The following is a 14,606-nucleotide window of genomic DNA, read 5'->3' as shown; positions in this document are numbered from 1 at the left end:
AGAGCTTGTGAACGTGCAGGTCCCCAGGTCCCACCCGTCACCGATCTGACCCCCGGCCCTGAGTGTCTGCATTTTACTGGCCCCTCAGGTCATCCGGATCTGGGTGGTCCGTGCTGCAGCCCTCCGTGTGGGAGGGTGGGGGTCCCCGATCACAGTCGGGACCAAGGCACAGAGGCTTGTGGCTTCGTGGGGACACCCAGATGGTGAGAGGGGCCGGTGCCCTCAACACAGGGGGCCTGATTCATGCCTTGTGCCCCCGCGTCCCCAGGGTTCACCCAACGCTACCTGCTGTGCCCCAGTCAGAGGCACGAGACCCACATGGGGCCACTGGGGCCACCACTGCCCAAATCTTGGCTTGCTCTGTGTCCCCCTACCCCGGGCCAGGAGGGCAGTAGGGGGCAGGACAGGGACTTGACCCGAGTTTGCCTGACCCTGAAGTGATGACTTCTAACAGTGTGGTCCCCAGGCTGGGCCCTGCCCGCCCCACCCAGTGTCCTGCCCTCGTGCTGGTGGTGACCTCGAAGCCACCCAGTGTTCACGGGTCTCGTCAAGTCCTACTGATGCCCTTGAGAGCTCCTGACGTGACGCAGAGCGGCCAGTGAGGTCCAGCAGCCCGGCCCCCAGAGATACGTTTCTAGGCGAGGCCGGGAATCCCACAGGTGATGGGGAGAGGCAAGCAAAATTGAAATATTTATTTTACATTTTTTTTCTTATGGCGGCATTTGTCTTAAAAAAAAAAAAAAAGACAACAACACGTGGAAATTGAGCTGGTTGAATCTCGAGGTACAAGTTCAGGATGAAGGAACACATTCGGGAAGCTGCCACCAAGGAGGAGGATTTTTAAATATGAAAGAGATGTTTTAAATAGGAAGGCGCAATGGTGGCTGGTTTCGATGGCTCGCAAAATTTAAAAGATTTTTGAATCGAATTGGGAGTTGTGGGGGGGGAAGCTTTCATTTGGAAGACTTTACATTAAAAAAAAAAAAGCCAGGTTTCTGGCTTCCGTGGAAAAATCCGAAGTTCTTGTCGGTGAAGGGCAGCAATGGGACGGAGGGACGCTGTGGCCCTTCTGCAGGGCAGCCCCCTCCCCTCCCCCCTGCCTCTGCCCTCAGGCTGTTAGTAGCCATTCATCAGTCCCGTGGGCACAGCTGCCCCTAGCCAGTGCGCCGACTAACTAATTTATCACCCAGCCCTGGGAGGGGACGGCTTTGTACGCGAAAGGGGGTGTTATTGATAATTCTGCTGGGGCAGTCCCAGGTGAGCCAGGACCTGTGGTCACCCAACCACCAGCCCCGAGAGTGCCCGCGTGGGTCAGAACTGGGGCCCGGGTACTCTGCCCACCAGAAATGGTTACAATCCACAGATTCAGTCAGAACAAGGCCCTTTACTGCCCGGTCTGGGAAAACCGTCCAAATAAATACAAGCCCACGATGACCACGATGTGAACGGCCTCCCCCTGGGGTGGCGTCCCGGTACAGTGCACGACCTGCACATCTGTCTCTGGCCATCCCGTGCTCCGAGGAGGGCAAGGTCTCTGTGCCGTGGCTCTATGGTCAAACGTGGGAAATGGACAGCCCGAGGCCTGAGGAGGCCCCCCATCTGGTTGCCCTCCTCATCCCTGTTACCTGCCCGGCCTCAGTGATTTCACCTGTGATCCTGGTTTTACAACAGGAAGGTGGGGTTTTTCCAACGGCTGCAACCTGTAAACATGATGATGGTGAGCCTTGAGGACAGAAGTCAAGTCGGGGTGGGAGCCCCAGTCAACCGTGGCCAGAGTGGCTGGTATGGTTCAGAGCCTTGCCCTACATTTGGGGGTCCCTTGCTGTCTGGGGAGGGGCTCAAGCCCTTCTCCCACCAGCCTTCCTCCTGCTCTGGGGCCCGACTGCCGTCTGCACAGAAGGCCTCCAGGTCCGCTGGCTCCAGTCTCTTCCGGTGTCCGGCCTGGCGGTCTCTCTGCTGAGCTGGAGCAAAGAAGTAGCGAGGTGGGTCCTGGTGGGGGCCCGGGGACCTAGGCCAAGGCCAGCGCACACCAGGCCTCCTGGCGCAGGGTCCCGCCGAGGCCGGCCTGGGGGCCCAGGGCTGCAGATGGCAAGGCAAAGTCCTCGGGCTCGAATTTGAACTCCAAGTGGCTGGGGGCCAGGGTATCGTCCACCTGCGGGGAGGCCTGCAGGGAGGACACGGCACGCGTGAGGCTCGGGAACAGTGGCCGGCTCCCTTGAGGTCGGGAGCCCTGTGACAGGGCGATTTGCCCAAGGGGCCTCCTCAGCCCCTGGAATGGGGGTGGGACCCCTTGGGAGGATCAACAGGGGCTCTCAGCCGGCGTCGGCCACAGGTCAGCTCCTGGCACCAGCGGCCAGCTGCGTGTCCAGCCCCAAGCTTCCGGCAGGGGCCCATGGGGGCCCTGACCTGGCTGGGATGCCAGGGTTCCCCCAGGAGGTGCCTGGGAGCCAGCTCTGGGCACCCCACCCCACCCTGACCTCCTTACCTGGGAGGTGACGCTGGGCCCGGGGCACGAAGGGGATGCCAGACTGGGCTCAGGTTTCAAAGTGGCAGCTGAGATCTCCAGGTCAGGGACAGAGGCCGGCGGGGAGGCTGTGGTGTTCCCTGCGGATCCTGGGAGGGAAGGCAGGGCATTTACAGAAGCTGCCAGATCTGGTTGCCTTGGTCACGCGGGGGGTTGGAGGTGCTGGGTTTGGCTTCCTCCACTGGACCTCCTGCCCCACGGCTGGGTGAGCTCCCGCCACCCCAGCCCCTCCCCAGACCAGACCATCCCAGGACAATGGGAGGTATTTGCACTTCAGGACGATGATGCTTGCACCAAACATGTGAATCTCTAATGGTGAAATGTGAGATACTCAAAGTGATTCCATAGGGAGAAGGTGTGCCTCACTGGAGGGCCTGGGCTCCCTCTCAGCCTCCCACAGCCCTGGCCCATGAACCTGAGGAGCCTTTGGCCTTGGAGATGTTCTTCGGCTTCCGTTTCCGTGTCTGGATGCTTTCCTTCTTCATCGCCAGGGGCCGCGGTACCTGGTGGGGTTGGCAGGTGGTGAACGGCTGCTCCCTGTCTGTGCTCACCCCTGGGGCCTCTTGGCATGGCCACCTGCCCCGATCTCAGCCCTGCAGAGCTGGTCACTCCTGCGGCCCTGTTTGGGGAGCTGCTACCCCGGGGCTTGGCACTCTCCTCCAGGCCCGTCCCGTCCCACCCCAGCCTCCGGGAGCCGGGGGGCCAGGAGGGCTCTGGGGGTGTCCAGCCTCTGCCCCAGGCTGAATGGCTGCGGGGAAGCCACAGTGATGCTCCGGCCTCTGTGAGCCCATCTGTACCACGGGCCTCACAGTGACACGCGGGCACGTGCAGGCAGTGGGGCCACATGTGTACAGGCGTGTACACGCTCAGCTCAGGCCCAGCCTGATCCACACCCCTGCCCTGCTCCTCAGCCCCGTCTCGGGCCAGGGAGGGTCCCGCTCACCCCGTGCAGCTTCATGTAGAGCCCGCAGGCGTTGCACACCGGCTCGCCATCCACGTTGCGCCGCCAGAGCGTGGTGTTGGTGGTGTGGCAGTTGGTGCAGCAGAGACCGGCCCGGCGTGAGGAAGACTGTGGACAGGAGGCTGGGCTGAGCAGGCCTGGGGGCTGGGGCCCTGCTGCTCGGCTCAGCGGGGCAGGTGCACCTGGGCGGGAGGGATGGACGCTGGGCTCGGGGCTGGGGGCCGCGTGGGGCTGGGTGAGAAGGCCTTTGGGCGCTAAGGGCCTGAGGCCTGCCCGGGATTCCTCGGAGCCTCGACCTGGCGCCCTGCCAGCCCTGGGACAGGTCACTTCACCCTTCTGGGCCTCAGCTTTCCTATCAGTAAAATGGGGGTGACAGTAGACCTGCCAGAGGCCTCCTGTGGGGTCAGGATCTCGTGAAAAGCCCAGCACAGACAGGCAGCTGGGTGTCTGTTGCGGCCTCTTTTTAACCAACGCTGGGCCTTAGCCCCGTATTTCTGTGGTGGAGCACAGCCTTGGGAGTCACAGGGCCGCCCTCGGGTCAGGCCCCGGGCTGAACATCCAGGGGGCCAGCCAGTCCCTCTGGGCCTTGCCTCCCAAGACTTGGGGCTCTGAGCCCATGCTCAGCTCAGCAGCTCTGCGCCGGACTGTGGGCTGCGGGTCCCCGATGCCCACCCCTGCCTTGCTGCTCACATGCCTCATACTGGGGCAAGACGGCCCTTCCAGAACCTTCCAGAGGCCGACCTCCCAGGTCCGTATCCAACCAGGGTCCCCAAACCTCCCTGCACATGGGGGCCCAGTGGGCCCCAGACAGTGCTCAACCAGGAATCAGGGCCTAATGAGCCCGGGGGTCCAGGGGCTCTGCCAAGCTGGCTGGCTGGCTGGGGAGCAGCTGTCGGAGGCCTGACCCCGGTCCTCCCACCAGCTCAAGGTCCTCGAGCTCCCAGAGCCCAGCCCCTCTCTCCCAGGCAAGGATTCTGCCCGACTCACATTTCGGTGTGTGCGTGGGGTCCTGTCCCCTGCAGTCTGGGAGCTCCAGACACTCTCTGCTGCCCAGGGCCCCCCAAGGCACCTCAGGTCCAAAGCCCCTCCCTCCCCCCCCAGCACAGCCTGCAGGTGGCACACCCCTCCCCAGCCCCATCCCCCCAGACTTCGTCCTCGGGGGTCTGCCCTTTCCTCTCCCCAGCCCCTGCCCTCAGATGCCCTGAATCTGTCTGACCTTTTCCTTCGTTTGCATGGCCCCTGCCTGGTCCAGTCCCCTGCCCCCTGGCCCGGACCACAGTGATGCAGGGTCTCTACCCCGACCTCCCCGTGGCAGCCGGGGTCAGACCAAGTCACATCCGCTACGGTGCTTCAGTGGCACCCCGGGGCACCAGGACAGAAGCCCGTGAGACTCCACACTCAAAATCGTCCCAAGGACGTGTGTTCTCTCCTCAGTACTCTCCAGCCCAGGACCGAGCCAGAGGGCAACCAAAAGCAAGATGGACGAAAGAAGCCACAAAAGGAATCTGTCCCGGGGTAGGGCTGAGCTGTCGGGGGCAGCCTCAGTTGCCCCGTCTGTCTGCCGTCTCTGGGGTCCTTCCTTCTGCACTGACCGAGCTGCCAGACTTGCTGACCATCTTCTGCCCACCCCCTTCCCCCAGGCTGTCAGCCGTTCGAGGGCACAGGCTCTCCCCGTGACTGGCCCGGGAGGGAGAGTGGGGCCTGTCTGGAGCCCCCGGCACCAGCCGTTCCCAAGAAAACGCAGACCTGGAAACGCCTCCTCGCCCTCCCCTCCCCCAGGCCCAGGCGGCCGCCAGAGGCTCCAGGGAATTCCGCCCTGTTTAATCTAAGGCTTGGCCTCCAGTCTCCAGGCAGGACTCTGCCCCAGGATCCGGGACAAAAGGGCCACAAGACAAGGAAGGGACAAGGCCTTGGAGGCTCCAGAGGGAGGGCAGGGCGGGAGCTCCCGGCCTGGCTGGGGAGACCCCATCCTCTGGCCGGCGGCCTCTAGGCCACGGCTGTGTGTCCAGCCTGATGTCCAGCCTGGCCCCATCTCCAGTGGTCTCCCCAGGGTTCCTAGGGGTGGGACCTGTGCACCTGCTGGAGTGGAGAGAGCTGGCGGCTGGCCCAGGCCCAGCAGAAGCGGAAGGGACGGACGGTGGGACACACTCTGAGGCAGGAGCCCTGGCCCTGGGGTCAAGCAGGCCCCCAGCCGGAGGGCCTCCCTGGGAAGACGGCGGCCACATCCTGATCTTGTCTAGAAAGCAGCTGCTTTTACTGGACACAGTTCGAGTCTCCCCCTCTCTGCTCCCTTCCCTCCCTTCCACCTGCCTCTTGGCTGCGGGGAGCTGTGCCCACACGGAGGCCCCCTGCTCTCCCGGAGCCCACTCCCAGCCCTGCTGCCCGCCCCGGCCCAGGATCCCCTGATCCCAAGTCCGTCCATCTTCCTAAGGTGGGAGGAGGCCTTGGGACCTCCCCAGGGTTCCCAGATTTAGCAAACAAACAAACAAACAGGATGCCCAGCTAGATGTGAATTTCAGAGAAGCAGCAAATATTTTGTGTAAGCATGCCCCATGCAACATTTGGGACATATTTATTCTAAAACGCTATTTGTTGTTTATCTGAAATTCACATCTAACTGTGCATTCTGTATTTTATCTGGTGACCCTAACCTACCTTCTTGGGCCCCATCGCGGTCCCCAACTCCAGCTGTGCCTTCAGACCAAGGCGGGGACCATGGCCTGAGGCCCCTCTTCCCAATCCAGCTGGGACCCTCAGGGTCTTTTACCAACAGCTGCTCCCTTAGAGTTCACATTGCCATCTCACGTTCCCCCAAAATTTTAGCATCATTCCTGTAGGAATCACAGGAATGCTGTCTCCTTGGCCGGCCGTCAGGCCACTTCCTACTAAAATCCTTCCTACCGAAACACTCCCGCAAGGGTGTAAAGAGACCCACGCGAAGGCTTCAGGTCAGCACTGTTTCCAACAGCACGACCGCAAGGCTGCACACACGTGGGCACGACCGCAGACACACGTGCACCCCAAGCGTCCCCCACGGTCGCCTGTGCATTGCGGAAGCAGCAGGAGCTACATGCACTGCTGTGGGTCCTGGGGAGAAGCTACAGCAGCTGGACCGTGTGTAGGCAGGACACAAGCCCAGGTGGTGTGAACCCATCACCCAGACCCTGGGGGTGCAGGGGAATCTGGAAGCCACATTGGAACCTCTCTCCAGTGAGCATAAATTAAAATTGAGAAACTGGAAATTAGATTAAAATCAAGAAAATGGGAAAAAAGAATGACCTTGAAAAAATTCTCGCAGTGCTTGCTCGTTTATCTTTTTCCATCCCCTCAGCTGCCTGCGTTTTACGGGGGGAACTGAGGCTCAGACAATGAGGGGCCAGAGGTGCGGGGGTGGTCCTGGAGTGGACAGAACCTCCTTCCTTGGCTGAACACACTCAGGGGTCACGTCCCCGGGGCTGCCTGCACCCCCTGGACGCCCGGAGCCTCCCTCTGTCCTTCCTCACTCGCTGTCGGGACAGACGGCCAGGCCTGGCCACTCTCAGGGCCCCTAACTGCGGGGCCTCTCCAGGTTTCGTTTTGTTTTTCTTTTTTGGTCTGTTCTTTTCAAAAGAAGTGCAACTTCAAAGCCAGCAGCAGAGCCTGCCTGAGCTCCAGGCTCCACGAGCATCCGGACATCCGGGGGAATCAGGGCGGTGGGCAGCGCAGAGCTGGGTGGGGGGCTGGCGGAGAGGTGGAGATGTGGCTGGGAAAGTAAAGGTTGCAGGTGGTGGAGCCGCAAAGATGCTCTCGTTTCAAACGGGTCCTCTGGACGCTCTTGGCAGGGGAGACGCGGGGACACAACCTGATGGAGGGTGGGAGCCTGGCGTTGCTCGGGGCAAAGCGTGCTGAGGACACAAGTCTGTGAGGTGGGCTGTGCAGGAAGGAGCACCCGGGTCGGTGAGCCTTCGAAGGACGCGGGGCCCTCCGTGGCACCGGCCACGTCCCGGAGCTGGCGTCAGAACCGGCCTCGGCCTAACGGGCCTGCTGTCCGCGGACCCTGGCTGCTGGGCTCCGACGTTTTGGGGTCAGGCCGGGCCGAGGGGTGCTCGTAGAGCCCCTGGCCGCAGGGACAGGACCACCCTCCCTGCTCGTCTACACTGATGGAAGCCTCGGGTCAAAGGTGTAACCCCCCAGCCTATGACCGAGGAGGCACATGGGAGGCAAAGGGTAAAAAAGACACGGGTTCCTACCGGGAACGGGGGCACGCTTGTTACCGTCACATTCCTGTATTCTTGATGACAAGCTTCTAGGACGTTTGGAATTATTTGAAAGAAGGGGAGGATTAGTTCTTCCTGGAGAGGCCCTCCTGGGGCATCACTTCTGCCCACACGCGAGGGGGACCGAGGCACTGGAGCGGGGGCAGGTCTGGGGTGACCGGCCCAGCCCCCATGGCCAGGAGCACGCGGCCTGGGCTCTGGTCTCAGGACTGCAAGAATCTCAGGGTTTTCGCAGCGAGCCTGGCCCTGCCAGGACCAGCCGCCGGGCAAGTGGTGGGGCCGCCCGCCCTGAGTGACAGGTGGGCCCCCCGCAGCCAGTCAGAGGAACCCCCTAGGATCCTGCTCAGGGAGGGACGGGGAGCAGAGGGGCCCTGAGAAAGCCCCCGGGCCCAGCCCCACTGGGCAAACGCTTCCTGGGCGTGTTCTACAATCAGATCCACGTGGGCCTGGACTCAGGGGTGACCAGGGCCGGGCCGACCCTGTGGCCTCGGGAAGACAAGCAGGCGTGCAGGGATCCCTCACCCTGGGGGCCCCCCAAAGCGGAATATCCCACGTCCTCAACTACAAAACGGACCTCGCCAGGCCAAGTGGCCGACGCCAGCCCACCCATACCGGCCACGGCCGTCCAAGTGCTCTGCACACGCCGTCTAATTGACCTTCCCAGCAGGCAAGGGGGCAGCCCCTGAATTCATCTCGCAGCGGCCTGGGCAAGAAGACCCAGGGCAGGGGCAGGGGCCTCAGCCTGAGTGGGGCGCTCGTGGGAGCCTGAGGCCACAGTCCTGGTCCGAGCCCAGGGCTGGCCGCCAGCGGGCTGCATGCCCAGGGAAGTCACTCAGTGTCTCGGAGCCCCGGGTGGTCATCCGGCTGATGTGACGGTAAACGCCTCAGGGTGCAGATGGTGGCCCTGGCCCCCCCCACCCCCAAGTCAGGAATTTTCTGCTGGGAGCTGAGCCCTGCGAGGCGTGTGGGTAGAGGCAGGGAGCCCTGCATCTCCCGTTCAGCAGTGCATCCTCGGCACCCAGTTTAGGGCTTGGCCCGGGGACAGTGCAGGGAGCCAGAGGAGGGGACCGGCCTGCTGCTCGGGGTCAGGTCTGGGTTGCACGCAGCCCCCAGGACCCTGTCCCTTGGCCTCAGTTTCCCCTTCTCTGAGGCCACACCAGACATCAGGCCGGTGCAGCACGTCTGGGGTTGGGGGCATGATCACAGGGGCAGAGACGAGACTTGGGGTGATGTGGACTCCCCCCCCCTCCTTCCTCTGAGAGGCACAGCATGGGTGGAGGGAGGTTGGGAGACCCGCAGAGCCCCAAACGCCAGGCCAGATCAGAGGAAGAAAAACAGCGGCTGCCCTCAAGCTGCCCGACCGAGTCAGTCCTGCTTCCTGCCCACCCAGCTTGGGGCCTCAAAGCGTCTGGCCCCGGCGCTGCCATAGCCGGGCCTTCGAATTTCCAGTAAAGGCCAGCAACCGCCCGCCCCGTGGCCCAGACCAGCAGCCACGGCACGGCCACCCCACAGCATCAGCCACGGAAAGCCCTTCCACACTCCTTGGGGCCCGACACACCAGAACCAGCCGCCTGGCCCTACAGGGCTCACGCCAGCATCAGCCCAGAAACACAACCCTGCCCGGACCCGGAACCGGGAGCCACCGCGGCCTCACTGACTGGACAGCTGGCCGACATCGGCGGGCCCTGCCACTTATTCACAAAATTACTTGAGCATCAAACTTTGCCTGTGACGGGTTCGAGCCCTGGTCTGGGAAGATCCCACATGCCGCGGAGCAACTAGGCCCGTGAGCCACAACTACTGAGCCTGCGCATCTGGAGCTTGTGCTCCGCAACAAGAGAGGCCGCGATAGTGAGAGGCCCACGCACCGCGATGAAGAGTGGCCCCCACTTGCCGCAACTAGAGAAAGCCCTCGCACAGAAACGAAGACCCAACACAGCCATAAATAAATAAATAAAATTAAAAAAAAGAAAACTATTTAAAGATTTGCCTGTGAAATGGTAGAGAACAAAGGAACTTGAAACCTTTACGCTGCTTCTGGGACTCTGCCGTGCTGGGGGCAGAAGTCGGGCTCCCAGTCCCTTGCTCGCCACCCAGCCATACAGCAGAAGAAACCAAAAGTGAAAACAAGTTTCGCCCAGGGAACAGCCACAGACCTGGTCTCGTCCCATCCTCGCCGTATCAGAGGCAGCGGGCCCAGGGTCCCTCCCCCATAACATTCAACGTCCTCCAACAAAGCCCGCACTCAGCAGCCACTTTCCCCTCCAGTCCCCTCCCTGGGGTCAGGTCACCTTGCCTCTCTGCGCCCCCCCGCCCTGGCCAGCCCAAAGCCCCTTGGAGCCACAGGGCCGAGCCCGCAGCGGGGGCAGAGTGATCCCCTGCCCAGGAGGTTCAGGGCCGAGCTTGGGAGACCCCGCAGACACGGCGGGCGCGTGGCCTCCAGCCCAGGGGGCCCGTGACAGTGGACCGGGCGCTGCCACCCTGCCCGGGCCTCCTGGGGCTCCCCTGGTGCCCCGGCCGTGGCCGCAGAAGCGCCGCCCCCTCCTGCCCTGTGGCTGCCCGCACTCACCAGGCGCTTCTGCGGCCGCGTGAGGGGCCGGTTGACGCCGTTCATCTTGTGGTAGAGACCGCAGGCGTTGCACAGGTAGTGGCCGGTGCCGTCCCGGCGCCACAGCGGCGTGGACAGGGCCCCGCAGTTGACACACTCGCGCCCCTCGCCGGGGAACTCCTCCAGGAGGTCGGCCGCTGCGGGAAGGCGGGCGGCTGCTGGGTGAGGCTCTGCCCCTTCCTGGGAGCCGCCATGTCTGCAGCACCTTCTCCTTCCCTTCCTTTTTGTGCCTTTATTTTATTTTGCTTCAAAATCTACTTTACCTAACTTTCTTTTTTAAGTTTAAGTTTACATACAGTGAAGTTCATGCCAGGTCTCAATCACTCCTCAGGGCTGCTTTAAAAGGTGGGGGGAGGGTGAATAAATCCAACCTCGGGGCGGGTGACAGGGAATTGCCCCACTCTGAACAGGATCCAGCACCAGCATTGGTAATTTTGATTCTCTGGGGAGGCAGGAGCGTCTACACTGGCAGAGGACGAGGGTCTTGTTCTCTGCAAAGTGGGTCGATCTGGAGGGCGGGCAGTGGCAGTGAGGCCGAATCGGATTGCGGGATCCCACGAGGACTGCGGTGCCTTCACTGTCAGCTTTCGCGGTCTCAGCACCGTCCTCCCACTTGAGCTGCTGGGGCAAGGACTCCTGGCCCCCTCCAGACCTGGCCAGGCGCTGGAGACACTTGGGCGCCGGGTGGGGGCGGGGCGGGGATCAATCATCGCCTGGCCAGGGGTGGGCGCCAGGCGTGGGGCGCCCTGGCGGCCCCGCCAAGTGGATCCCGCTTCCTGCGCTGAGGAGCTGGGGGCGGGGTGTAGGCTAAAAGACTGGGGCAGCAAAAAAAGGCGTGGCCCTCAGTTTTGAGGGTGGGGTGAGAAAGAGTCGGTGGCGCCTGCGACTCAGGAGGGAGGGATGGGGAGCAACTCTCCGCTTTAAGGGCCTGGAGTCCGATTACTCAAATTTATACCCTGGAGAGCGATTGCAACTGGGTCTCAAATTAGAATACATAAACATTCTAGAACAGAGATGAATGTGGTGGTTTACTTAGATAAACTGGTATTTTGAGCTTTAAAAAATAATCATTTCCAAAACTTTTCATAAAAACGTTTAAGACATAGGCTCTAAATGGCACGATCCCAGAATATTGGGTTTGGAAGAATGAAAAGTAGAAATATAGAGGTGTGCAAAAAGAAACTCAGGACGGTGTTTTCATCTCGGGGTGGCAGCCGCTGCGTTCCGTCCAGGTTTACGCGTCCCGGGGGTTCTGGCCCCGCCCCATGCTGGTGTCGGACCCGGCTGGGAAAGCCCTGACTCTGGGGGGTGCATTTCGTAGGGTGCGGGTTTGCACCCCAGTACGGCCAGCACCCAGGACCCCAGTCAGTGGAGCCACCTCCCAGTCCCGCACTCACCGAAGGTGACTCTGTGGCCCGGCAGGCCAGCCGGGCGGGCCTGTAGGCTGTGCAGGACGCTGCCGTCCAAGGGTCCAGAGGTCCAAGACGGGGCCACCTCGGTGCTCACGTAGGCCGGGTACGCGGTGGGGTACGAGGAGCCCACGGGCCGCCCGAGCGGAGCCGGGTACTGCTCGCGAGCCAGCATCGCGCCCTGAAAGGCGCCGCCGTCCCGGGCCCCTGCGCCGCCGCCGCCGCCGCCGCCGCCGGGTCCCGGGGTGCTGTGCGCAAAGGGGAAGGCGGTGGCCCCGGGCGGCGGAGCGGCCGGCGGGTGCGGGCTGCCGGAGCCGAACGCCGACGAGTCCGCCGTGGCTGCCTGTGCCCAGCCGGGATGCCCGGCGATCGCGGGAGCCTGCGGGCCCGGCTCACACGCCGGCAGGTAGGGCAGCATGGAGGGGACGCGCGCCGGCGGCACGAACACCGGGGAGCCGGCGCCCGGGGTGTGCAGAAAGGCCCCCGAATCCGCGTAGGCGGTCTGGCTGGGGCTCGGGGCCAGCGCCAGGCTCTGGTACATCTTCCCTGGCGCGGCTTGACCTGCAGGGAAGAGGGACGGGTGTCGAGGTCACGGCCGCTGTGCCCCGCAGGTGCTGTCGCTCAGGCCACGCTCCTCGCTCCCCAGCCCGGCGGTTCTTGGGACGGGTCCTGGAGCCTGCGGGGACAGACGGCAGGGGGCGGGGGCGGCTCGGAGCGGCTCATGAGGCATCCCGGGTGCAGCGGGAACGTCGAGCTCACCTCCTCCACAGCCGGGGCTTCGGAGGTTCCCGGGTGGGCATGGTGGGCGCTGAGAAGGAGAAACCCGGCAGGTCCGCAGGACGCAGGGTCTGGGCGCTGGGGGAAGGCGCCAGGCTGGGGAGGGGCGCGCGGCCAGGCCCGGCTGGGTACTCACCGGCTGGTCGTGAGGACCGGAGGGCGCAGAGGGCGCGGGCGCGGCAGGCGGCGACAGGCGGGCTGGAGACTGGGAGCCGGGGTCCGCGCGGTTCCGCAAGGAATCCCGGTGCTCCGGCCGCCCCTCCGGGCCGCCCCGCCCCGGCCCGCCCCCGCCGCACCACCCCTTCCCCTCCCCTCGGGGTCAGCGCCGGGGCTGCGGCCGCGTTGCCACGTGACCGGATCAGGCTGGGCGCGCGGGGCTCCGCGGGAAAGGCGACTGGAAGCGCCGCGCGGGGCACCCAACGCCGAGTCCCGGCCAACGCAGGCGGCACGAACCAGCCAGGTGCTTGGTGCCCCGGAGCAGTCCCGGCGCGAAGGCTTCTCTAAATTTGTTCGGGGTTTTCGCAAATCCACAGCCCTCCCTCCGCCAGTCCCAGGCTTCCGCTAAGGCTGGCTTAGTGTCTGGTGCCGTCTGTGGGTGAGTCCGTGAACCTGGCCTCGCCACCACGGACACAGTGGTAGAGACCCCCCAATGCTCCCCTGGTCTGGGGCCCAGAGCAGGGGTCCTGCTTCCAAAGGGGCTGCTTGGCTCCGTTTCCCTGAACTCAAACCGCTGTACCACGGCCACTGCCCCCGCGAAGCCCAGCGGAATTCCCACGGTTTCCTCAGTTTCTTACCAAGCAGGGCAACTGCCACGCTCATTCCCAGCTGGGGGGGCCCAGGTTGGGTGGGCAGTCTCCATCTGGATGCACTTCCTTTCCACAAGGTCCCTGCCCAGCTTCTTGCCTCCACCCCTAGGTGGGCCTTTCGCTTTGGGGGATTCCCAAAGAGTCTCCTCCAGGCACCAGACATGTGGGATGGGTGGGCCTGGAGGTGGCTCCTGGCACTCCCTGGGTGGGCCCGATGGTGCCAGCACCTTGGTGAAACGGGCCACCCGAGCCGCTTCGCTGATTGGTGACCGAAGCCTCCCCACAGAGCCAGCGAAGAGCAGGGCTCACCAGAGGGACCCGGGCTGCTGTGCTTGGGGCAGTGATTGTTTCTCGTTGCCAGAAATGGGCCGTCCCTGGAGTCCCTTCTCGTACGTAGGTCCAGGGACGCTGACTGGGGCCAGGGCGACTCCACGAGTGCCAGGGCACTTTTGCCTTGCGGAGGGGTGGGGAGGCCTGGCACTCGCTCCTCTCCATGTGCTCCGGCACCAGACTGTAATTCTGGGTGCACATCGGGTCACCCAGGGCCCCTGGAATGTGGCAGGCAAGGCCTCCACTCTCACCCTGGGCTGGGGGACCCCACGGAAGTTTCCAGGTGGGCTCTGGACTCTTCACAAGCCTTGGCAGTGTGCCACTGGGAGGGGGAGTAGGAGTCAAGTATCCCCTTTACCCACTGCTCCCAGGCCCTCCCCCGCCATCAGGGCCCCGGGTCCACGCTGCCGCGATGGTCTCCCATGGTACCTGCTCCCCATGTGCTCCCCTCGGGGGTCCGAAGCGGCCCCTCTCCACCCTACCCCCTGCAGACCCCGCCAGTGGATCTCGGCTTTCTCTCTTTCGCAGTGGGCCCAGGAGAGCAGAGAGAGGTCCCCGAGAGCTCAGGGTCCTGGAACCTCGCTGTGCCACGGGCCCCTGTGCACTCAAGACTGCGGTCTCACCAGCGAGGCCCGTCAGCAGAACCGGCGCCGAGGTCGCGGCACTGCGAAGTCGGTAGAACCCACGCTGCCTCCACGGTCTTCAGAGCCCAGGGTAGGGAGAGTTTGAATGACACCGGAAGATGCCCCGCCAGCACCAGGGGTGAGGAGAAGTGTAAAAGGGGAGTCTCAGCTCGATGGGGGTTGAGACACCCCTCCACTCAAAAAAAAAAAAAAGATCCAAGGAAAAATGGAAGATCCACAGCAAACCTGGGACCCTGTTGGGGCTGTGGGGGAGGGGAGGGGGGAGGGACTTGTGTTTTTTGCTTGGCATAA

General features: G+C 63.4%; 1 protein-coding gene across 2 annotated transcripts; it reads right to left on the bottom strand.

Annotated features, from left to right (window-relative positions):
- Window positions 1-677: 677 nt before the first annotated feature.
- On the bottom strand, window positions 678-12,299 carry GATA5 (GATA binding protein 5; the record flags this gene model as incomplete). Of its 2 annotated transcripts, XM_082428473.1 has the most annotated exons (6): window positions 678-2,164; window positions 2,486-2,613; window positions 2,940-3,027; window positions 3,468-3,593; window positions 10,311-10,486; window positions 11,747-12,299. In XM_082428473.1, the coding sequence occupies 6 exons, from the start codon at window positions 12,297-12,299 to the stop codon at window positions 2,009-2,011; spliced, it is 1,227 nt and encodes a 408-aa protein (XP_082284599.1). In that variant the 3' UTR covers window positions 678-2,008. The 2 variants fall into 2 exon arrangements, with proteins under 2 accessions (XP_082284599.1, XP_082284598.1); XM_082428472.1 differs by lacking the exon at window positions 678-2,164 and having other exon boundaries at window positions 2,239-2,613.
- Window positions 12,300-14,606: the final 2,307 nt, after the last annotated feature.

This window comes from Balaenoptera physalus (genome assembly GCF_965194825.1).
Source record: "Balaenoptera physalus genome assembly, chromosome: 16".
Taxonomy (NCBI): domain Eukaryota; kingdom Metazoa; phylum Chordata; class Mammalia; order Artiodactyla; family Balaenopteridae; genus Balaenoptera; species Balaenoptera physalus.
Note: the sequence above shows the minus strand (reverse complement) of the source record. Positions and strands in the feature narration are given on the sequence as shown.